Below are 22,839 nucleotides of genomic sequence, written 5' to 3'. Positions count from 1 at the left end.
TTAAAATAATATATTAAAAATAAAGTAAAAAAAAAAACAATACTATTTGTTATTTGCAACCTGATATTATTTGGTACACATATTTAAAAATGTTAAAACTAATAATGCGGTGTATTTTGGTCTGACATTATAAAAGTAACTAACTGAAACTCTCTTTCTGTCTTCCTGTCTTTGCCAGTGTGTGTGTGTGGGTGTTACAGTGTTTGCTGAATTGGATGTGGACCTGTCTGACTATTTGATCAGAGTTCACTCTGTTGTTTTTTTATTTATTTATTCTCCATTTATTTATTATTATTGTTAATAAATGTTTGATTTCGGTCTAATTTTGATTCAAGGATGCATTTTTCCCTTTGCTCTCAACACAGGGTTTGTTTAATTACTACTGCCACTTCTACAACAATTATAATAGAGGTAACATCTGCACATAGTGTAAAACAACTTTTAGTGACACATAACATTTTGGCCCTTAGCTTGTCATGCTTGACAAAAATTGGCGCTTTGGTAAATATAATTGGGGAACCCTGAGGTAAACCATTTGGGATTAGCCATTGTTAGTCCAGTGAAGGTAGGAACCGGAACTCACCCCGAGGTCAACAGTCCTTGGTATCAGTATATAATATTGATTGTTCGTGCTTAGCAGTCCATAGTCCAGCAAGCTAACTGTTTGGCAGCAGGGCAGGTGGAACCAGGCCTCAGCTACAGCAGCACATTCAGTGAAGATGACCAACGAAACATTCAGCAGTGCTTCTCTGTTTTTGCTAGGCTTACCTCAATAGTGAAGTTTTGCTTGTTTTAAAGTTGATTTAATTGTTATATTCTTCCTTTGTTTCTCTCCTGATGTTGCATTGCAGAAGATATCACAGAAGCAAAGGAACAATTTGAAATGACAACTGATTTCCGAATCACATGAGGTGATACAGTTATTATAATTGTTATACTCATTGTAATATTAGCTTTCATTTTATTTTAAATGTAAATGGTTTCATAAATATTCCAAGGCAAGCTTGTTATTAAATGCGTATTTCATATCAACCTTCTGTACCTAACTTTTTGAAAGGGTTAGGTTTATTGGTGTCAATTGTTTTTTTAGTTTTTTTTTCCTGCTTCTTCACACACACGGGTTGCGTTCCAATAGTCCATTTAGCTTAGGAACTTTCCTAACCAAGTGAAATGACCCGGAAGTACGTCAGTGGCAGCCATGATAAGTGCCGTTCCAATTCTCCAAATGAAAGGAAAGGAGGTTTCAAACTTCCTTTATAACCTCCTTTAGTTTAGGAACCACTGGACCTCCCTTACCGAAAGGAGAGGAGAAAATGCTGCCCCACAATGCCTTGCAGCCGCAGCATTTGCGTCACACAACAGTGGCCGTTCACGGACACAAACGATTATGACCGAGAAATTATATCATGAAAGTTACGGTGCTTATTAAGCATTTTAAAACGTATGTGGTAAGTTGCCAAAGTGCTTGGTTTTGAACGTTCATCAGTATTATATTCAAAAAGAGAAATATGAACATTAGTTTTTACTGAAATGATCAAATAAAGTCAACATTTCACTGAGCTGTGTGGGGTTTGCTCAACTTTTAAAAGATGTTTGAATGGTGATGTACACAGTGATAGATGTTAAGGACTAACGTTTATAATAAATACATTTGTATTGATTTTAAGATCTTTTCATACAATCATACGTATTGGAATCATTTGTATTAATGTGGACCGGAGGGAGAGGGTGACGAGCATAAATTTCACTTTCCTTTTTTATTTCAATTACAACTTTGGTAATGAAGAATATGTTTCTCTGTTGTCCACGTTCATAAAGCATAAAGCAACAGAGCACGGTGCAGAGTCTCTAGATGAGTCCCTCGTTCTTATTAAACATCCATGTAGTCCGTTGTATAGAACACTGTAGTTTCTATAGTTTCCCCACAGCAGCAGACGCAAACAATGACGTCCGCTGGCGCATCATAAACACGTCAGATAGTGAAAGTGCATTCGGATTCTCTAAAGTAACGCAGTCTCTTCTCCTAAGTCCTTTTGAATTCTCCTATCCACTATCCCTTAACCCCGTGACATTTCACTCAGAGGTCAAGGAATAGGAGATAGGGTTAGAATTTAGGAGCTGATTTTTGGATTATCGGAACGCAACTATGCTCTGTGCAGTACAGGTTAGCTATGAGTGTTAGCGATGCCAATGTAAACATGCACCGAGCATATTACGTCCAAAACAGTCGGCATTGTTTCTGATAGTAACGTTTCTGATAGGGCCATGGGTGTAAAGCCAGTCTACATTTCCGATATTACGTCATATCGGACGCAAGTCTGGATCTGCTCCGTTGTAGCCCCGTTTTTAGAGATTTGGGTACGGAGGAAAGGAGAGAGGGTTTAATTTTCTGATGCTGCGTGAGTTCCCTGACACACCGGGGACACATATTTATGTATAAAAGATATCAAAAAGTGCATTTTGCATGATAGGTCCCCTTTAAATAAGAAAAAGAAAAAGGCTTCTAGAACCTTTTTAATGATGAGAACAATATTGGGTGTATAAATAAAGACCATTTTACTAAAAGGTATGATTTCTAATAAGCTTAACCATTGTTCAATTTAGGAAACCCAATTGATCCTTTAATGTTTAAAGACCTTTTGATAAAACGAGAGCCTTTAAAATCACCTAACTTAAAGGTGGTGTAGGTACATTTGAGAAACCAGCTCGAGATACACTTTTTGTTATATTCCATGGAATGCTCTTAACATCCCGATAGCAATGAATATCTGAAGTGCTTTGACAAAAAATCCATTAAATAAATGTCATCTGTGGAAGCCGTAGTACTGTGAAAAGCACGACCAATCATTTTAGCCGGGCCGGTTAAATAACTGGATGGCCTACCTGCCTGTCAGCCTTCCATCTGTGCACAAACTTATCTCGTGCCCTCATTGGTCATGTGCGCGTTCGTGTGTGTTGGAGGAGGGGCTCTGTAAGGAAGTAGCAGATTTCTTCCGGCGGAGTATTTTCAAATTCTAGCGCACTCGAGCTGGTTTCTCCAAAATTACCTACCCCACCCTTAATAAAAACCTGAAAACGTTGTCCTACATTTCTGAAAATGGAAGTAAAATATATATTAATTTGCTAAATAAAGTCCATCTTAGAATGAGCCGAAGGCAAATCTGGCCCCAAGTAGGGGCATTAACCTGTTAAGCCCGAGAGCTCCCTGTACAAGGGGCTGCGGGGTGTTTTTTCACAAAACTGTGTCATACTCACTTAACGGTAAGAAACTCAGCTAACTGAAGATATGAACCATTGTTACCGAAACAAAGCACAAGTCTCACAATAAGCGTCTAAATGAGCGGAAAAATGCTAACGCACTTAGCACAGAACTCAAAATGCCCTTATTACTTATCATAACTGCACATAGAAGATATCCGATTAAAGCTGAGATTCCACAGATTCTATAGGTATTGGTATCATCACTGAGCAAACACAGACATCACAACACGTAGCATTACGGAGCATTCACGGGAGATCGTCTCGCCTTAGCTGTTATTCTGATCAAAAGTCGTGTTCAATAGCATTAAAACGATAACAACGCGGCTGAAGGTTAGTCTAATCGTTAATCCAATGTGTCTGTCACTTCGAAAAAATTATTGATAATCCATCATTCCATTTTTATGTCAAAAACTGAGATTTCATATTAGCTGCTAATGATAGGCACCAGAGTGTATCGCAGCTTCCGGTTCCGGGACATTCTGGCTGTGCATCACTCATTCACCAATGGGTAATGTTTAGATGGATTTTAGGAACTTCCACTCGATTCTTGAACTCTCTTAATCAACCCACATCTTTCTTCAGGCTTGGCCTTCATTTTGATTCAAACCATACACCTGTAAAGTTTATTGAAGCCAAATCGCTCAAGGGGCTTAGGATTGGGCTATTAAGTATGGGGTTCTGATTCAGGTAGAGTTCAGTGCAAACGTTTAATAATACAGCAATCCAAGGGCTGTTCCATGGAAAAGTACACTGAATTATATTCAAAAGTCCATACTTTTATACCCAATTCAACTCCTCCTAGTGGAGCTTATTCTTATCACTTGTTCTTTGACCCCTCCTTGAATCAATTGTTTTGGCCATCAATAGATATAATGACGGCCTCAGCACTCCTTCTACATCCATGCATGCTTGCATACAAAGGCATTTTTAAGTCAGAAAAAAAGGTGTTGCCTAACACATCCAAAAACATTGTGTAACTTGGGAAGTTTTCGTTACACAAGTGAATGACATGTCAAGCTTACTGTATGACATGCTCCTCCCTTATCTCAGGGGCATCCTCTAAATAATATACACTATTTAAAGAGCTCTCGGCTTTCTTTCTTGTACTGGGAGTAGCTCTGTTCATACCTCATCACCGGAGAAATGGGAAAGGTTAATCTCGAGGATAATGACACCAAAGAGAAGAAAACAGAGTTTAGCTTAGTACGGGTCAAAGACACCTGGAAGTGCAAAAGAGGGAAAAAGGTCACAGCTGATAATGTGTCTGCTGCAAAAATGTAAGTATACATTTTTTTTTTTTTACTCAGTTTTTTTTACTCACAGTTTTTTCAAATTAAGATTAAGATTTAAGAAAAAAGAAAAAAGTGTGATAAAAGTGTGATAAAAGTATCTTCTTCTTTGTTGGCGTTTCTTATGCAAAGTGTTCTTTTATCTCTGACTTCTCATACAAATTTTGAAGTTTGAATGAATAATGCTGCTGCGTACTGCAGGTAATGGCACATGGCCACATTTCCCAAAAATTGCGAAATTTGTTACAGTCAAACAAGAATGAACAAGCATTCCAACTGGGCTATGCTTGGGGGGAAATGATGGTTGTATCTTTATGACAATCTCTTGTGTCGATTCACTGGCTGTGAAATGCCAAACATTCTTTACAATAACCTTTTTATGCATTTAAACAAAAAATACCTTTTTTTTGGAAAAGATGAATAAATCACTGAATTGTATTTCATAGGTAATAGGATCTGAGTCTAAAGGTACATTATTCCAGCTCCTCAGGTTGGTTTCACTGAGATCGGACTTTTCCCTGAATTCAGCTCAAGGCTGCAGTTTGTCAATTTGACAGGTTTACACCAATGCTTGGCTTCAGTGTTAATACTGTAGCTGTCAATCTACAAAAGAACTTTAGAGAGCGCTATTATGTAGGAATGTATGGGGCGGCTATGAGGGAAAACCTCAACTTTCAAATGTCAATGGAACTACAATAAAACAGAGAACAGGTGCAAAAAAACATTTACCTACCTAATGTTTATTTAAATGTTATGTTTAGGTTAGAGAACCTGCAAAGGTGTTGGATTTAGACAATGTGAGCCAACAGTCTACAAATGTATACACTAGATTAGTGTTAAAAATACAATGTTACATAATAACTGACATAACTTGATTGATTGATTGATTGATTGATTAATAACATATTACATTTTAAATTAAGTGTGTCGGCCTCTGAAAGTCATGCTCTGTCTTAAGCCAGATCTCAGTTACAAAAAGTATTACAATTTATACATTTGTTAGGTGAGTTACATGAACCAGACCTTGATGTTGAGGAGTATTACAGTTGGCAGTTTATATGCCAATCCTGTGAGTTTGGGAGAGGAATATTTTTGTGTTTTTTCCATGTTTGTTCCCTCTTAAAGAGAAACTCCTGATATAAATGTGTTTGTTCTGCTTCCAGACATAACAGGGACAAGAAGTTTTGTAGGCACTGCATTTAATCTCTGAGAGGTGGTGTATGTGGGAGGGGGGGGGGCAGACAGATATTCACTATGTTCCAGCTGAATGTAGTCCTTGAGACTCAGACAGAGCATCTCTGTAAAAAAGGAACCATGCAAGCAGAAACTAATGCTAAAGACGCAATGACCCTGTTGATATCAGCTGCTGTTTTGTGAAGTTTGGTCAAGTTGGAGGACAGGTTGCAGATATAAACTAAGAATTTGAAATGGCTATGGTTTGCCAGAAAGAAAGAAAAAAAGCTGTATTGCATTATCTCATGTTTTGACTTGGTTTGACAGGGTTTTGATGTTCCCTGCAGTGTCCTTTTTATGTCAAAAGTACTGCTTAATCTAAAGTCAAAATGGTAATCAAAGCTAATGAACTGCTATTAGAGTGTAAGCATTTCAATGTATTGAGAGCAACAGAAAATACACCTACAATAATGGAAACCTTTGCCATTATAGTATATCTTCTTTTGTTTACATGTTTTTGTGTGTGCAGCTATGAGAGCATCACCGAAAACAGCACCAGTTGGACAGTGGTCAGCCCCATCGTCTTCACTTACAAGGTTACTGAGACCCGGGGCTTGCTGGACCCGAGCAACCAAACGCTCCTGCTGGGACACATCAACGACCCGCAACAGCTGGAGGACATGAAAAAATCAAACAAGCAAATTAGACGCTTTTTGGTTGTAGACCAAGAAGTCTACAAGTTTTACGGTCCCAAGCTCACTGAATATTTGGAGGCCAACAAGGTCCTGTACAAGATTTTAGCTCTACCCACAACTGAGGAGAACAAATCCATGACAATGGCCTTGAAGATCCTAGAGGAAGTCAACAACTTCTCCCTTGACCGCCGCACAGAGCCCATCATTGCCATTGGTGGAGGGGTATGCCTGGACATAGTGGGCCTGGCTGCCTCACTCTACAGAAGACGGACCCCTTACATCAGGGTCCCGACCACTCTGCTCTCCTACATCGATGCCAGCGTGGGAGCAAAGACTGGGGTTAACTTTGCAAACTGCAAGAACAAGTTAGGTGCCTACATCCCCCCCGCCGCTGCCTTCCTTGATCTGTCCTTCATACAAACTGTTCCACGACGACAGATCTCCAACGGGCTAGCTGAGATGTTAAAGGTATGTTAACCCCGCAACTCACAGTACAGCAACGAATCTAGGAATTACAAGGGCTATAGTATTGTTAAAGTTTTCTATTCAAGTCAACTTTATTGTCAATCTTCCAGTTTGTGTGTACAGACAGAGAGATCGGAATACTTTCCCACAATCCCGAATATAAAAACAAATGTATATCAAATAAAAAAATATGTGTGCAAATATGTATATATATAGTCAAAGACACATTTTTACATGTGCACACAACAATCAATATATACAAAATACCAGTCACTTCAATATATATTGATTGTTGTGTTTTTATTTAGGTCTTAATGTGTGCACATGTAAAATTGTGTCTTTAACTTTGTATATATATATATATATATATATATATACATATTTATAAACATCTATGTATGTTTGCTATTTCTTTTCGCAGATGGCCTTGATGAAACACAGAGGCCTCTTCGAACTTCTTGAGACACATGGCCGTATGCTGTTGGACACTAAATTCCAAGCTGACAACAGGGTATACGGACGCAACTGCATGCAGGTGGCATCACAAGCGACTCGTACAGCCATCGTGACCATGCTGGAGGAACTTGCCCCAAACCTTTGGGAGGATGACCTGAACAGACTTGTCGACTTTGGTCACCTTATCAGCCCAGCATTAGAGATGGTAATTGATCCCTTGTTAAATATGTACATCCATTGTTGATACTGTACATGCTATTGTTTGTACAGTATATTGTACAAATATCATGTTTTGGATTCCAGGAGAGTCTTTAACATTCTGTCTCTGTCTGTCTTTGATCTAGAAAGTTCTCCCATCTCTGCTGCATGGTGAAGCAGTGAACATTGATATGTCTTACATGGTTTACGTGTCCAAAGAGAGAGGTCTATTAACAGAAGAAGTAAAGCACAGGATCATCAACTGCATGGTGGGTCTGGAGCTGCCTGTCTGGCATGAAGCGTTTACCATGGAGCTCATACAGAAGTCTCTGCAGGACAGGCTGAAGCATTCGGGAGGCTTGGTCCGAATGCCACTCCCTGTCGCTCTTGGGGAAGCGGGTAAGTCTTACCTCAGCATTTATGGTTTGCAAGGTAACAAGCGTCACATTAGGTAACATACAGGTAGTAGCAAACCACAATAGCTGGCCATGTCAGCCTACATTTGTTTACCAGGCCAGTCTTAAGAAACATGCTTATTACCAAAGTCTTCAATTCAAGAACTATCCATTCTTCCTACAAATATTTTACCTTTTCTGTCTCTGAATGGCTACTAGCCAAACCAGTACTGCATGGATAGTATTTGTTTCCTGGGTGGTTAAAACAGGCATAACAAGTTTGATTGTTTAACCTGTTAAGCCCGGAGCCTGTTTGTCAGATTTCAGGCCCGGGAATGACATGCCCAGAACAATTGACAATATCTTCACTTATAAAAGAGGTAAATTAATAATCTTTTTTCTCAAAGCAATGATACACCTGTGAGTTGGATTTAGAAAAGTCAGAATCAATATAGATGTTAGTTAGTTAATTCAGATTGAACATAGTAAAAACATGTAAATGATAGTTTCTGTTCAGAAATAAACCATTACTTATAGTGAAAACCACCCTTGAATGATGGGATCATAGACTAAAAGCTTTAGGAATCCAAACTATAACATATCAAGATTGATACAAAACAAGTGAAATTTGACCTTTTTAGAGAGGTTTAGAAAAAAGAAAACACCACTTGGGTGTATTTGCTATATCTCTGGAACCCATTGGTCGATTTTGGTGATTGACATCTCTTTTGAACCGTTAGAGCCAATAAAATCGAGGGGAAGTTCCTTAACCCATCTAAAAATTCCCAATGAGGAGTGAGAGTGATGCGCACGCAGCTTGCCCAAAACCGGAAGTTCCCTTACACTCTATAAATACGTTTAATTCCATAAATATGATGATGGATTATCAGTAATCATTTCAAAGTGACACAGAGACATTGGATTAACCTTCAGCAGCGTTTATATGCATTGTAATGCCATTGAACACAACCTTTGATTAGAAAACAGCGAAGGTAAGAGTATTTGCAGTTTTGGCCCCGTAAAGTGAAGTTGTGTGTTGTCTTTGCTGGCTTTCGCCGCGAGTGATGGTACTTATACCATTGGAATCTGTGGAATCTCAGTTTTCATATGATATCTAGTTTGTGCAGATTGCATGAAGTATAAAATATTGCTACCGTGCGTAATGTGCTAAGTGCGTCAGCACCCTTTCGCTTAGTGCTAATTCAGAGGCTTGGCGTTAGACTTGTGTTTTGTTTAGGTACAAATGGTTCATATCGTCTGTTAGCTGACTTTCTTCCCGTTAAGTGGTTATGACACATTAATAGGTTGTTAAATGTTAAGAAGCCCCGAGACACAGTTTCGTGAAAATGGTTGTGTTTGCGATTGCTATCGGGTTTAACAGGTAAAGGTAAGAGAACCAAGGATTAGGGTTAGGGTTAGGCATTCAGTTGAGGGGACTTCTTGTCTTTAAGTATGATTGCCAAACCTGACATTAACCAATTTACTTTAATTGCCTTAAAAAGACGATTGCACCAAATTATCTTGTATTAGTCTTTTTTGAATGCATTGACAACCAACTTATTTCCTTTCGTAAGAGTAGTTTGATCTTAAACAAGTTGTCATGCTATTCAGAGTTCATGTAAAGCACTTATATACGGTATATTTAAAGCATGGTCTAACTGCTCTCCTTTCTTTTATTGCAGAAATTTTGAATGACACATCCTGTGAGATCCTGCAAAGAGCTTACGTAAACTGGTGTGACGAGCTGAGCGTCTCCTCGGACAGCAACTCTGACTCTTAAACTGCCCAAAGCACGACTGCATTAGTTCAATTGTTTTTTTAGAGAAAATGTTTACATTTTGTTGGGAGTTGTATATACTTCTGGTTTTGTACTCTTTTTGTCTACTTTTGTTCAAATGTTTGGGAAAAATAACTACAGTTGATAGCATTCACCTACGCTATTTTCACATTAAAAGATCCAATTGTCGGGGAAACCATATTGGCACTGCTTGAAGCTATTTCTATATGCTTCTGTCCAGCATGTGTGTTCCTACTATTCCATTTCTGTAAACACTGATTATACATGATGCTTTTGACCTTGTCAATTAATTAGAAAGGTATGTAAAACACAATACATTAGAAGTGGGATATTCTTAAATAGTTTTGGTTTGAGAGCATAGCACTATATAGCCAGTAATGTGCCTACTCGTATTATGTCAAATATACTTGTTAGCATGCCCCATTAAAGATTAGTTTGGCCATTTATCAAATTGTGTGTGTGTCTTTCAGTAGTATACCAAACTAACAAATGACTTCCATGTACATTCACGAAAAGTCAAGGCAACTGCAAAAAATGTTGAATCACTTAACACTTAGTTAAACGAGTTGGATACGTCTTTCATTAAGCTGAGCAAACATTTTTAACAAAAAACATGCTAATGTATAACAAATCAGGAACACTTTCCTTGTAAAAACAATTCCACACAACACTCATTTATGATTAAATAACTTTTTTTTAAGTGGCGCTGGCATTTTTAATTACTGATTTTAATACTTATTATTTTGGATTTTAATTTCCCCCCAGAGCTTTACTGTATCTATGTGTCCAGGGTCCTGTGTTCTGCTACTTTAATGTGACTTTCTAAAGGGTTTTATGATCTCAGCAATGTTTTACCCCAATACGTTGAAATCATCAGTCATTCTCTTTTAAATCAGTACTTCAAATATGTGTCAAGACGTTTCTTTCTTGACTTTAGACATTAATATCTCCAAAGTGACTGAAAATAACAGAGAAATGGAACGCATAATATGTGAATATTTCTTTAGGAATACATTTGAATATTATTTTACAATATTTAAAGGTAAAGTTTAAATACATGCAAGGTAACAAAGACAATTTACAGCGTGTACAGTTGGAAGTGTTTTTATATGGCACAGTCTCACTGCATGCCGCCCCAAAAAGTTGATATAAATATTCATGGGCAAATATCAATGCATCTATCACACATAAGAAACCCCACATAATGTTGGCAATATATACAACATATCAGCTTTGTACATTTTTTATTTATTTACATCATTAGAAAGAGATAACAAACATTAACAAAAATGTGTTTTTTCCAAACTGCCCCATTCTAAATTACTATCACTCTGCTGCATTCATAAAAAATAAAGTATGATGATGTATCGTGTCACAACTTCTTCAGGTTACGATGTATAGTCTGTGGTCATTTGTATAAACTTTTTTCCCATTAATTTCTTTATTCATGCCTGAGCCAAAGTGTACCCAATATTGTTATTGTCTTATATTTATCATTAACACTTTTCGATACGTTTCTCAGAGAAATCCCCCAAAGTATGTGTATGTCAAACAACGAAATTGTTCTCACTGAATAAAAGAAAACAATTAAATAAATAACTTGTGATAATAATAAAATATCTAATAAAATCAATCATTTTCATGTGGTCAACTTTTCTTTAGAACACATGGCTAAAACAATATATAAAAAATAGTAATATGCAATAAAAGGCAATACTTGATTCTTTAAAACGTAACTACCCTGTAATGTTATGTGCATTTTTCTTACGTCATCAGAAGTTTAAAGTAATATCATATCCTGTTTTGCATTAAACTTAACTTCAGACATTTTTACATATGTATATCATATATATATCTTTGTGATGGACAGTTCAATACAGAGTATATTCATGACAAATTTGAAAACCCCAGTATGAAACTCATTAGGTGGACCAGTCTAACACTGATTGTCTTCACATTTGTCACCTTGTATATTTGCCAACCATCCATCTATACAGCATAAAGATCAGAACAATGTCAAAATACAAGGGGGGGGGGGGGGGGGGGGGGGCACAGTGGAATAGTGTGTTGGTGTTCGGATCAGGGGGTCATAGGTTCAAATCCCACTGCAGTCAGCATGTCGTTGTGTCCCTGGGCAAGACACTTCACCCCAAATTGCTCCTGTGGGGATTGCCCTCAGTATTGAGTATGTAAGTTACTTTGGATAAAAAAGTCTAACATGTAAAACAGTATAACCACTGAAGAGAAAAACCTCAGTCACATTAACAAACAGAGCAATGGAGTTCAGCTAAAAGTGGGTCAAAACTATGGATCTTAGAACTGCAAAGTCCCTCGAAATGTTTAAAAGAAAATTAAAAACCTATCTTTTTAATATGGATTTTAATTTCTTATATCATTGTCCATGTTTTACGGTATTTTTTCTGTTTTGCTTTATTTTACATTTTTAATTCTCTTTTTTTTAAGCACTTTGGGCTGCTTTGTGCATGAAAGGTGCTATACAAATAAAGTATACTATTATTATTATTATTATTATTAAAAGTAAGAACAATATGGAAACAAGACAAAAATAAAGTTTATAATAGAATTGATCCACTTAGTCATGTGGGTACCTTTAAGTCACTTTAGCTGTGCCTCATTGATGGGATGCTATAGATTGAAAGTCTTGGTATGCTAACAACCAATGTCCTTCTCCTCCATACTAGAGGAACTGTGGATGCTGCTGCCGTTGTCGGAGCCGTCTGGGGACATGGAGGACAGCAGGGGATCACTCGGGGACATTGGCGACAGGGTGTCCCTTACCAAGTCCTTTATTTTACAGGCCCTGGAGGTTCCATAGGGCCCAGAGTCCCCGGAGTCTGAGGGAATATGGTCGAATGTAATGGTGCCGTTGTTGAGGTCCAGTGTGGTGGGAGGGGACATGTCAGGAGCCGAGTTGTGCAAATAGAGATCTGCAGGACACTCGCCGAGGGCAGGTTCCTGTTTAATGGATCGGCCCATCAAATCTGATGTGCAGACGGATGGGGATGGAACCACCGTGAGACCATGAGCTCGGGCCTGGATCTCCAACTCCTAGAGATAATCAAAACATTTAAACAAAGTTTAAATCTCTAGCTCTGTTAGTGCTATAAACTAAATGCTAGCATCGTTAAGCTCAATCTGCAACCTTGTGTCTTGAAAAATACGTTCCTATGCAACTCCATTCAATTACGTTAAGAGAAAAGTGTTTCTTTGTCATTTTAGCAGCCTGTCCTCCTACAAGAAACGGCCATAGAGGTCGATTGTTCAGCAGCTTATTACGACCCGGAGTCACGTTTTAAAGTGTAGCACCTCTAGTGGTCGTGTAAGAAACAACCTGCTCCCGTTGATTGCAAACGCTCCGGAGATTCTTTTATTCACAAATAACCCTCTCTGGAAAATCCTAAATTGTGCAATAGTTTGGCCATTAAATTGTTTTTTGATTAGATTTCTAGCGAGTAGTGTATATTGTACTTTTAGAAAACCCGGTGCTTTTCAAGCTCTAGCTCCGAACCGGCCCTGAAACACCGTTGGTGTGAATGAGGTATATGCGGCAGCTTCGATGTACAGTTAGCGTCAACCCTCACGGGGGGAAAACAGTATTTCCGGTCTCGAAGTTTTCATAATAAAACCGGAAGTATTCCCCTCACTGTCAAATGATTTTACAGTGATATCTGCATTACTCATCCACTAAAAAACATCAGTTTATCCTTTAAATACACAATATTGATTGGTTTAAATTGTGTACAATGCTTTTGTGTTTTTAACCTTCGATTCGGAGAAACAAATAGTTTTTTCGGAGTTTAGACACTACAGAGTTTCCGAAGACACTACATTACCCAGAATCCCGAGCTCTCGTTTTGGACTACAACATCCGCCTTGCTTTACAAACCCCGTGATTAGTCCTTCCCCCCCCCCCCCCCCGGCAGAACTAAACATGCTACGCATGCTGACTATACACAAGTTATTGAGCCGTTTCCGCTCTACATCCTGAACTCCTCCCTTCGATGCAATGCACTTCCGTTTTGGCGGACTGGGTTTGTTTTGCTAGCTAGCTCCGTTGTGCCGACAAAGCACTGATATCGCAGAGACAAAGAGGATATAACAATTACAACATGAAGAAAAGTGGTTCGGGAACTACGTGTGCGGTAGTTGGTTGCAATCGCTCGAGAAAGCACCTGAAAGAGTGGTTAGATAGAGAGTGCTACGACCACAAACCAGCACCCAGCACCCAGCCATGTTGTTCATTAAATACAGATAAACACAACAAATACTGCATGCATTGTATTTTTTAATATTATATATGAATATTTTCATAGTGATGTAATTGTGTGGGCTGCTTTTATATTTTAATTTGTAATACCTGTTAGGATTAAACATGTGATCTTTCTTGTTGAAGCCATTTCTTTAGTTTCCTCTCAACAATTAATTAATTCAGTGTTATTTATGTACAGTATGAGCTTAATATGAATGATGAACTGTGTTAAAAGAAATTGTAGCACTCTAAGGAACATATGAAATGCAATAATGCAATAACAGTGCAATAATGAAATTAAATTACATCAAACTTTATTTTCACTCAAACAGTACAGGCACATATGATATATTGCACAGCATAAAGAGATCATGTAAATTGTGCATTATGTTAACAACAGACAACTGTTGGCTCCTGTGGGCATGACCTAAATAAGGCAGTTTATTTTGGTTTTATGCTGGGCCACGTCGTCATGTTATCCTCCCAGTTTTGCACTGAATTCGGGTGGGGGAGAGTAACGCCATCTCCAGTCAAAGAAGTAGAATCGTGTTCCCAAGCTAGCATCACTGTTAGCATCGAAATCGCTGTGTTTACACCAGTGTTTACGCTGTGCAAAAGACTTCCGGCGGAAATGAAGTGCATTTGTGTAGTGTCATGGCGCTACCCGTGTTTTGGCGCGTAAACTTGTCTATAGTGTGTTTCGCAACATGTTCTATGGCACGTCTCTACTGGGAATTGTAGTTTTAAAAGACGTTTTTGTATTTCCCACAATTAGAAGTTGCCAGTATTAAACTGTTTACACCCCTGGAGGTTTAGGGGATACGAAACACATTGGTGTTATCAAATTTAAAACATATAAATAACAAATGGGTGAAAATTGTTTGTGTCCATATGGCAGCATTAATATATACCCACATGCCAGCTAAGGTCAGAAGAGCTTTATTTAACAGCTGGTCTTATGTCTGTGACCCCTCCTGTTGTTCATTGATAAGCCTGAAACATGCACTTGTCAAGGTTCAGAGGCAAATTTAGCAAATATGGCAGTAGCCATCGATCATCTTAAAATAAGATATACTTTATTGATCCCAAGTTGGGAAATGTTTTTGTTACAGCAGCATGTACTACTTTGTTCTACTCCACTACAAGTCAGAGGTTAACCTGGTATTCTTACTCCACTACATTTATTTTAGTTACTTTGACGATTCTGATTAATGATGTGAAATATAAACAACCCTTAAATCAGACTTTAGTTACACCTGAGTAAAATTCAGGGAAGGTGATTGTCAAGTACCAAAATAAACTATGCAATATATTAGAAGTTAAGTACTTTGTCAGACTTAATATTTATCTGTTGATACCCCCAACGTTTTTTTCTTATTCAAAAGAAGACCTTAACTTAAAGTATTCTTTAATGTTTAAATAAAGCCTTATTAGTTTGTCTGTTTTGCACATCCTCCTGTTAATATCTTTGGACGTCCTGCTCTAAACTGTTTTATTGTAGAGATCCCTACAGTATCTTCTTGATATTTTCTATTCTATATTTCTATCATTGACCTTCTACTTTCCCCCTATTTTGTATGTAGGCTGCTCTTAATATTTAAATGTTTTCATCAAACATAACATTCAACTACTAAATTCAATAATGTGCTTTAACCACTAGGCGGTGCGGATTTAAAAAACAGTGGTCTAGTTAATAAAACATAGCATCAAACTATAGATCCTACACATCCACTGGACGTGGATTCTAAAAGTACCATATACACTTCTCGCTAGAAATCTAATCAAAAATCGTTTTAATGGCCAAACTATCCGACAATTTAGGATTTTACAGAGAGGGTTATTTGTGAATAAACGACCCTCTGTAATGTTTGCAGTCAACGGGAGTACTAGAGGTCGAAAACTTTAAAACGCGATTATAGGTTGTAATAAGGGCTTGAACAATCGACCTATTTGGTCATATGAGTTGGAGGACTTGTTGAATTTTAGTGAATTACAGTCACAGTTTCAATTAGGTGTTTAAAGTTCTATATCGAAACATAACACAATAAAACTATTGGGTTAGGATTAGTAAAATATCATTATTTAGCTGCAAATAAGTGCTAATTAAAATTGATGTAACTTTTCCCACCGCACACCAACAGTGGTAGGTGGACATATGTATATTTGCCTACAGTATAGATAGTTTTGGGACTTTGGTCAGAAACTTGATGTGAACCGGTAGGCCTATAATGTTTACCATGTCTACTATCTATAGGGAGGCGTGTGGAGCAGTGGAATAGTGCGTAGGTGTTCGGATCAGGGGAGCACAGGTTCAAACGCCACTGCAGTCAGCATGTCGTTGTTTCCCTGAGACACTTCACCCCAAAGTGCTCCTGTGGGGATTGTCCACAGTATTGAGTATGTAAGTCGCTTTGGATAAAAGCCTCTAACAAGTAACATGTAATGTAATGTACTATCTTAGTTTGGTAAAATAAAAGTAGCGTGTTACACTACTCCGTTACAGACAAAAGTAATATTATTACAGTAATGCGTTACTTTGTAACGCGTTACACCCAACTCTGGTGCTTAGTACCAGGTTGTTATCATACCAGCAATGGGTCTTGCTCGTTCTTTCGCTTCCCGTCTGATGAGAGGACCAGGAGTGGCTGGATCAAGTTAGCTACCTAGCTAGTAGCTAGCACGTTAGTTAGCATTACAGCCTTGTCCTTTTTATTAGCCTTAATATGAAGTAACATTAAGTAACTCAACATGTTAAACAGTAAGAGTAGTAGTTATATTTCGTGAACCCTTTGAAGAGTACTCTCACGCCGGTGTGATCATTCTATAATACACAATTTAAGCCCGGGGGAGAAATGCTAACACTACATTAGCATCTGCGATCTTTTCTACTTCACGCTATCTGCACAAATGGTTGACATTAAACATTAAAAAGACCAGACAGTTCAGAGAGAATCAAAGGAAGGCAGGCAGGCAGCTTTGCATGACATTCTTCTGGACGTGTTTCATTGTGTTGATAGTGAGGGTAGTCAATCGTTTTGTTGACAAGACAGTAGTGACGGCCATCTTGGTGACGTGTGTTGTTCTAACCGGAGATGTAGTTCTTTCAGCGTTTCACACAAACAAATGTGTTACTTCACAGTTTTACGACCCTTTTTTTTTTTTTTTTACTTGCAAAATTATCTTTTAAATTGACAAACATCAGTGTGTAATGTGATGTGTGATTCGTGGCACAATTCAAACAGGATCGAAAGATAATCTTTCTCTCTCCATTGACTTCAATACATAATCTTTCCGAAATAAGGTCCCATGGAGGTCCACCGGAAGGGGAGGGACTTCGCCACTCTATTAGCTCCTGGTTGATGTAACGAGAAATACATTCCCTCATATGCCAATACTGTTTGTACAAGTGAGGTAGCGTGCATCCCTGGCCATAGTTTCCTTGAAACCAAGTATTTTTCTCCCAAAGACGGTTGCCTACCTGTATACGAAGCAAAAGATGGCGGTTCGCATGCTCCAGCTTCCTCTGTCTGCACTCGAGCTCTTTGGCTCTCTGCTGCTCCCGCTGTAGCCTCCTGATATAGTCCACTGATGCTTTGAGAATAGTGCCCTTATTCCATCTCATGTCTCTGGGGTAAACAGGAGACAAAGGTCTACAGTCAGAGTCAGCTGACCGGCTGACCTAAAGAGCACAGGACTCTATAAGGCCCCTAAGTCATCAAAGTTTAGGGAGTATGTTAAAGTTTATGAATAGACGAATAGATAAATGTATCCATTAGCAACATTTATTTTAAAAAAAATACTTACGGATCATTTGATTTGGGTATCAAGGTTCCCAGTTCTTTGATGCGATCGTTGATGTTGAACCTCCGTCTTCGCTCAACTGAGTTTTTCCACAAAAAAAAACTGTTACTACAGGAGCCTTAGTAAAGAAGTCTTTGAAAGCTTAATTACTGGTAATACAATTAAAGAACACAAATAATTGACACATAATTACATCTGTAAATATTGCAAAAAGCATTTAAAAAATGATTTAAATTCCAGATTAATTCTAATCTGATCGACTCACTCAAGTTGTGGTTGTCTTTCTTCTGTCTCTCTTTGGCTAGAGCACGGACTTCAGCCTCTGTGAAGCGAAGACAAACATGAATGTGAGTGCTCTGACAAATCATAATTGTTAAATTAAATCAGTGATAAGCCAGTTGAGTAGCACTTGAAATGTTTTAGCTCTATGAAACCTGATGTACTTATATGATTCTGTTTTTTTCAAGTTTGTATCTTCTTGGTCGAATGCACTTATTGTAATTCGCTTGTAATGTAATGATAAGGCTCTAAGTCTATGAAAGGAATGTAATTACAAGTTTCACACCATGCACAGTATATCTCTTACTTTATCAACTAGAACATTAGATGTAATGCTGGATAACTACAGCCAATAAGCAATGTATATCATGTTTATTATCCGCACAGTTGATTTGTATTGTTTGCGATTTAGTTATACACAAAACACATTTTCTGAACATCAAATTGAAAACAGAATTATTAGTTTGCAAAATATAATTTCACTTTCTTCATTTTGCATCCCTTACCTACTGGGAAGCCTTCTTGCCTTTGGTAGTTTTCATACATGCCACAGGTGTCAGACTTGTCCAGAACTTGCTTCATGCCAGGAGCTGGGGTAATTATTTGGCAAAAAATCTACTTAGTATATTTCCAAATTGCACACATTATTGACATTGATCTTAAGTCATGCTTTAACTTTTTACATTCTATCTGAAATGTGTTGATACAATCCTTGATTATGATTAAGTCACAAATTAAAATAGTTGACATTACATATTACAGTATCGGAACTTAGACAAAAATGACTTACAAAATGTTTTCCGTGTACACTTCAGATCCAACCACAAGATTAAGTAAGGTTATATTTCCTGAGAGTCAATTCAAGTTGTACTAAACAGACACATTTATTTGTACACAACTGGCCAATAGAGTTCAAGCTAAGTGATATCTCGACACGGTAAATTAGCTGTCAAAATAATAAAGAAAGAATGATGTGTCTCAGTAATTTACTTGAGTATTCCCTCTTGATGTTGGATTGACAGGAGTTGCTGATGCCGAGGCCGGGGAGTGGAAGTCCTTGATTGCCGTACACATCGAGAAGGTTTCCAGATACAGGGAGCTTCAGAATATGAAAGAAATTGAATTATAATGCAAACATAAAAAGGAAACCCTTTGTATGTCTTTCAATTCAATTCAATATAATCAACAGTGCTAAAGACACTCCAAATGCATCCCTTTACCATCCCACTTACAAAAGAAATATCTATTATATTTCTTTAAATATTACCTGATTGTTCATTTGCATTCCTGGATCCATAAGTCCAAGAACCTCTTCATTGTAGCTTGTCTCCAAGCTAATAATATCATCAATGACATCATCCATCTGTATGGCAAAAAAGCACATTCAATAATCACTGTACTGTTTATTAGTGCTGCAGATAATTTTATATTATCAGGGCAATCTTTCCAAAGTGGTTACAAGCACTACAATTGGCACATATACTCCATGGAGGTTACTCTTTTGAAAAAGCACGTTAGCCACTCAAAAATCCAAGATGGTCGCCATTTTTCACACTCTATGGACAATCTTGCACTAATGTACATTCTCAAATATTGAAGTGACTTTTATTTTGCATATATTGATTGTTGTGTTTTTATTTAGGTTTTATTTAGGCACACACATTTTTATTTCCATTTGTTTTAAATTCGGGATTGTAGGGAACGGTATTTTGATCTCTATGTGTATACATACAAACTGGAAGATTGACAATAAAGTTGACTTGACTTTGACTTGATTTAGAAAATTGAGGTGGCTAACGTGCTTTTTTAAATAAATTTGCCCCAGAGGGACAAACATTGGTGCTTTTAACCACTTGTCAAGGATCGTACAGCTTTCTGCAGAAATATATAAAGGTTTCTCAATGTACTGAAAGGGTTTAGTAATGAGCAGGCATACCTCTTTCTCACAGTTGGAGCTGAGGGTGAGCAGGGCCATTGGGCTGTTGGGGGCGCTGCTGCCGAGCCCGGGTGGCATGCCGTGCTCGGGGGGCTGGCCGGGGCACTGACCCCCAGCCTTACCACCAAGAGAGGTGGAGAGGTACTGCCTCACCTGCTGCCTCTGGGCCTGCTGGATCTGGTACTTGGTGGTGTTATCCATGTGGGACTGCACCTAATATGGGCAAGACGTAAAAAAAGAAAATTCAACTTGGGGACTTTTGGATTCTTTTTTTTCCCTTTTTTTTCAACAGCATACAGTTATTCTATCAGAGCATGTATCAAAAGTAGGTGAACAAATCTTCACTTTATAGAAAAATAGGTAGAGTAACAATTTGGATTCTCTTTTTATGTGTAACTTTTGCTTTTAGACTTGTAGATAGGAAAACAAGGATTAAATGTCACAAGAAATAATAGCAAAAATGTCTTTCAAAATAGGTCATTTAAAGAAAGCATAGAGAAATGATGACAACAGTACAATTCAAGTACATTTAGTGGAATTTTAGATTTGGTGTCATGCTTGATGTCTTCAAAATTCTTTGCTTATCTCGAAGGTAACGACAAGGAGTCAAGTTGTTCTGTGTTGAAATTATTTTAAGATGTAGATCAATGGTCCTCATTTGGAAAAGCCAGCTGTTCTGATGGTAGGCCCTTCTTTTTTTCAGAAAGTAGTGTAAATGTGTTTAAACCAAACACCTCCCTGCATAACAGTTCAAATATAGCAGCGCAGATTATTTTGACAGCGTCATTCACGCTGACAATGGCCGATTTTATATCTACACCCATGACAAAAACAGAGAGGACACTGTTGAGCAATGCAGTTGAGTCACATGATCTATATTAAACTGCAGCTCCTCAACAACTCAAAAATATGAGAAAACATTTAACTATTTTAGCTTTTGTTAGATTTTCTGCTATACTGTTTAGATCCCGTAGCATCAACTGTTCTGAAATGTGTTAACCAAGATAGATAACAGTTGAATAGGGGAAATTACTTTAACACTACATGCTGTGAAAAGTATTACTATAACCACCACAAGAACAATTATTAAATGTAATATCATCTGACTCTGTTTCAGTCAATAAGTCCAATGTTGTTTTTTGGAATAATATTCAAGAAAAAATCAATCTCACCTGATAGTGGCTGTATTCAAGCATTTCCAACATGTTTTTTGAGTAGTAATCGATAAAAAATAAATTCACGTGCAATATATAATCCCTTTATCTTGCTAGCTTGTTAGACTGTACTGTTGACAGTGAGCTAGCCTGTGCAAATCTGAGAGAAGTCACTTTTCCTGCTTAATTTATCCAGGGTTAACGGCTCATCAGTTATTCAAGTTAAGAAATGGAGGAGGACACTCAGACTCATCCTTCCACTGCTGTGTTTTTAACTATGTTTTTATGTCTTTATAGAGCCCTCTTGACGTCACCACCTCACAAAGGACTCTTTTTATTAATTGGCCAGTAGCCTGCGACTTGAAGTTAGCTTAAGGCAAACTAACGTTTAATCTTTAGTTCCGCTCATCTAGTATAAAACATTATTTGTTCTGAGCAACAGGAACACAATTGATGCCTTTGTCCCACGTCAATCTAAGCATATGAAATTGTGAATTCATTATGAACTTTTTGGGACTGGATGTTGATTGCATCTACCAGTCAGATTTGTTATGCAGTCAGATTTTTAGGGTAAAGAAGGTGAAGCGCTTCAATTTCAGGGTTAATGGTCAAGCATAGCAAGCAATTGTGCATTTTGATAAGCTTTTGTCCAGCATGGTACCAATCTTTCTGTACAAAAAATCTATCAAAATCCATCCTGGTTTTAATAGAGCAGCAATCCAATAGAGTTTCTTTATAAAGTTTGTTTTAAGCTTTATTGTTGTGAACCAGTTGATCATGGCACCTGGCTAGAGAAACATGGTGTAACCATAAAGTAGCACTGTTGGAAACGTGTGTGACTCTCAGATGGTTCCCTTTCAACAGCAGTTTAATATGTACAATGACAAGCAAGAAATCAGATCACTTTCAACAAAATCCATAATACCAAAAAAAGTACCTACTTGGTTGGCAAGTAATGACATTTTAAATAAAGCCTGCTTGGGAACATATAAAAGCGTAATGGTGCAATGTGAAGAGGCCTTTAATGCTACAAGGAAAAGAGAACAGGACATTCGGCATGCAATAACAGCTCCATGTGTCTTGGTATAAAAGGGTCTAACAACTCAGAATCAAAGGGCAACATGTAATAGTTCTCATTATCTGTTCAATTTCCTGATAAACTTTACCCTTTTTTGCTTTGCCTTGCTTCCAAAATGGAGCGTTACCCTTTATTGATAATAGCTCCTTATTGGAAAGTGATTGAGTTGGCGTTTTTGATGCACCACTCTCTGCTCTCCATGAGCAGGGCTTTGCAATGGTGAATGCAGCTAGGTGGTCCTGTTTCTTTGGTTTCCACCCCTGCTTGCATTTATCTCTTGTGGCTTGTAACATACAGATATTATCTCATTGGTCACGCTTTTTAAGGTCAGTGGCAATCGAGGTCAAAGAGGAAATCATTTCAACTTTTAGCGTAGCAATTTTGCTCCCTCAATAGGAAACAATGGCAAAGAGGTTTTACCGTTGATCATGTGAAAGCAGCTTAAGGTGAAAAACACATTACATGTTACTTGTTAGACGCTTTTATCCAAAGCGACTTGCATACTCAATACTGTGGGCAATCCCCACAGGGGCAATTTGGGGCGAAGTGTCTTGCCCAGGAACACAACGACATGCTGACTGCAGCGGGGTT

At 37.9% G+C, this 22,839-nt stretch overlaps 2 protein-coding genes across 2 annotated transcripts; one reads left to right on the top strand and one right to left on the bottom strand.

Moving 5' to 3' along the window:
- The first annotated feature begins 4,317 nt into the window (after positions 1-4,317).
- On the top strand, positions 4,318-11,372 carry eevs (2-epi-5-epi-valiolone synthase). The gene is made up of 5 exons (XM_079683491.1): positions 4,318-4,538; positions 6,253-6,886; positions 7,305-7,544; positions 7,684-7,936; positions 9,615-11,372. The coding sequence occupies exons 1-5, from the start codon at positions 4,405-4,407 to the stop codon at positions 9,710-9,712; spliced, it is 1,359 nt and encodes a 452-aa protein (XP_079539617.1). The 5' UTR covers positions 4,318-4,404; the 3' UTR covers positions 9,713-11,372.
- mitfa (melanocyte inducing transcription factor a) lies at positions 10,958-21,377 on the bottom strand. Its single transcript, XM_079683492.1, has 9 exons — positions 21,189-21,377; positions 20,017-20,229; positions 19,348-19,443; positions 19,071-19,179; positions 18,587-18,670; positions 18,067-18,123; positions 17,805-17,880; positions 17,479-17,626; positions 10,958-12,799 (listed from the first exon to the last, which is right to left on the bottom strand). Exons 1-9 carry the CDS (start codon positions 21,219-21,221, stop codon positions 12,401-12,403), a joined length of 1,215 nt encoding a protein of 404 aa, XP_079539618.1. The 5' UTR covers positions 21,222-21,377; the 3' UTR covers positions 10,958-12,400.
- Between the last annotated feature and the right edge of the window lie 1,462 nt (positions 21,378-22,839).

This window comes from Notothenia rossii (genome assembly GCF_949606895.1).
Source record: "Notothenia rossii genome assembly, chromosome: 5".
Classification (NCBI taxonomy): Eukaryota; Metazoa; Chordata; class Actinopteri; order Perciformes; family Nototheniidae; genus Notothenia; species Notothenia rossii.
This window is presented reverse-complemented; position numbering and strand designations above follow the sequence as displayed.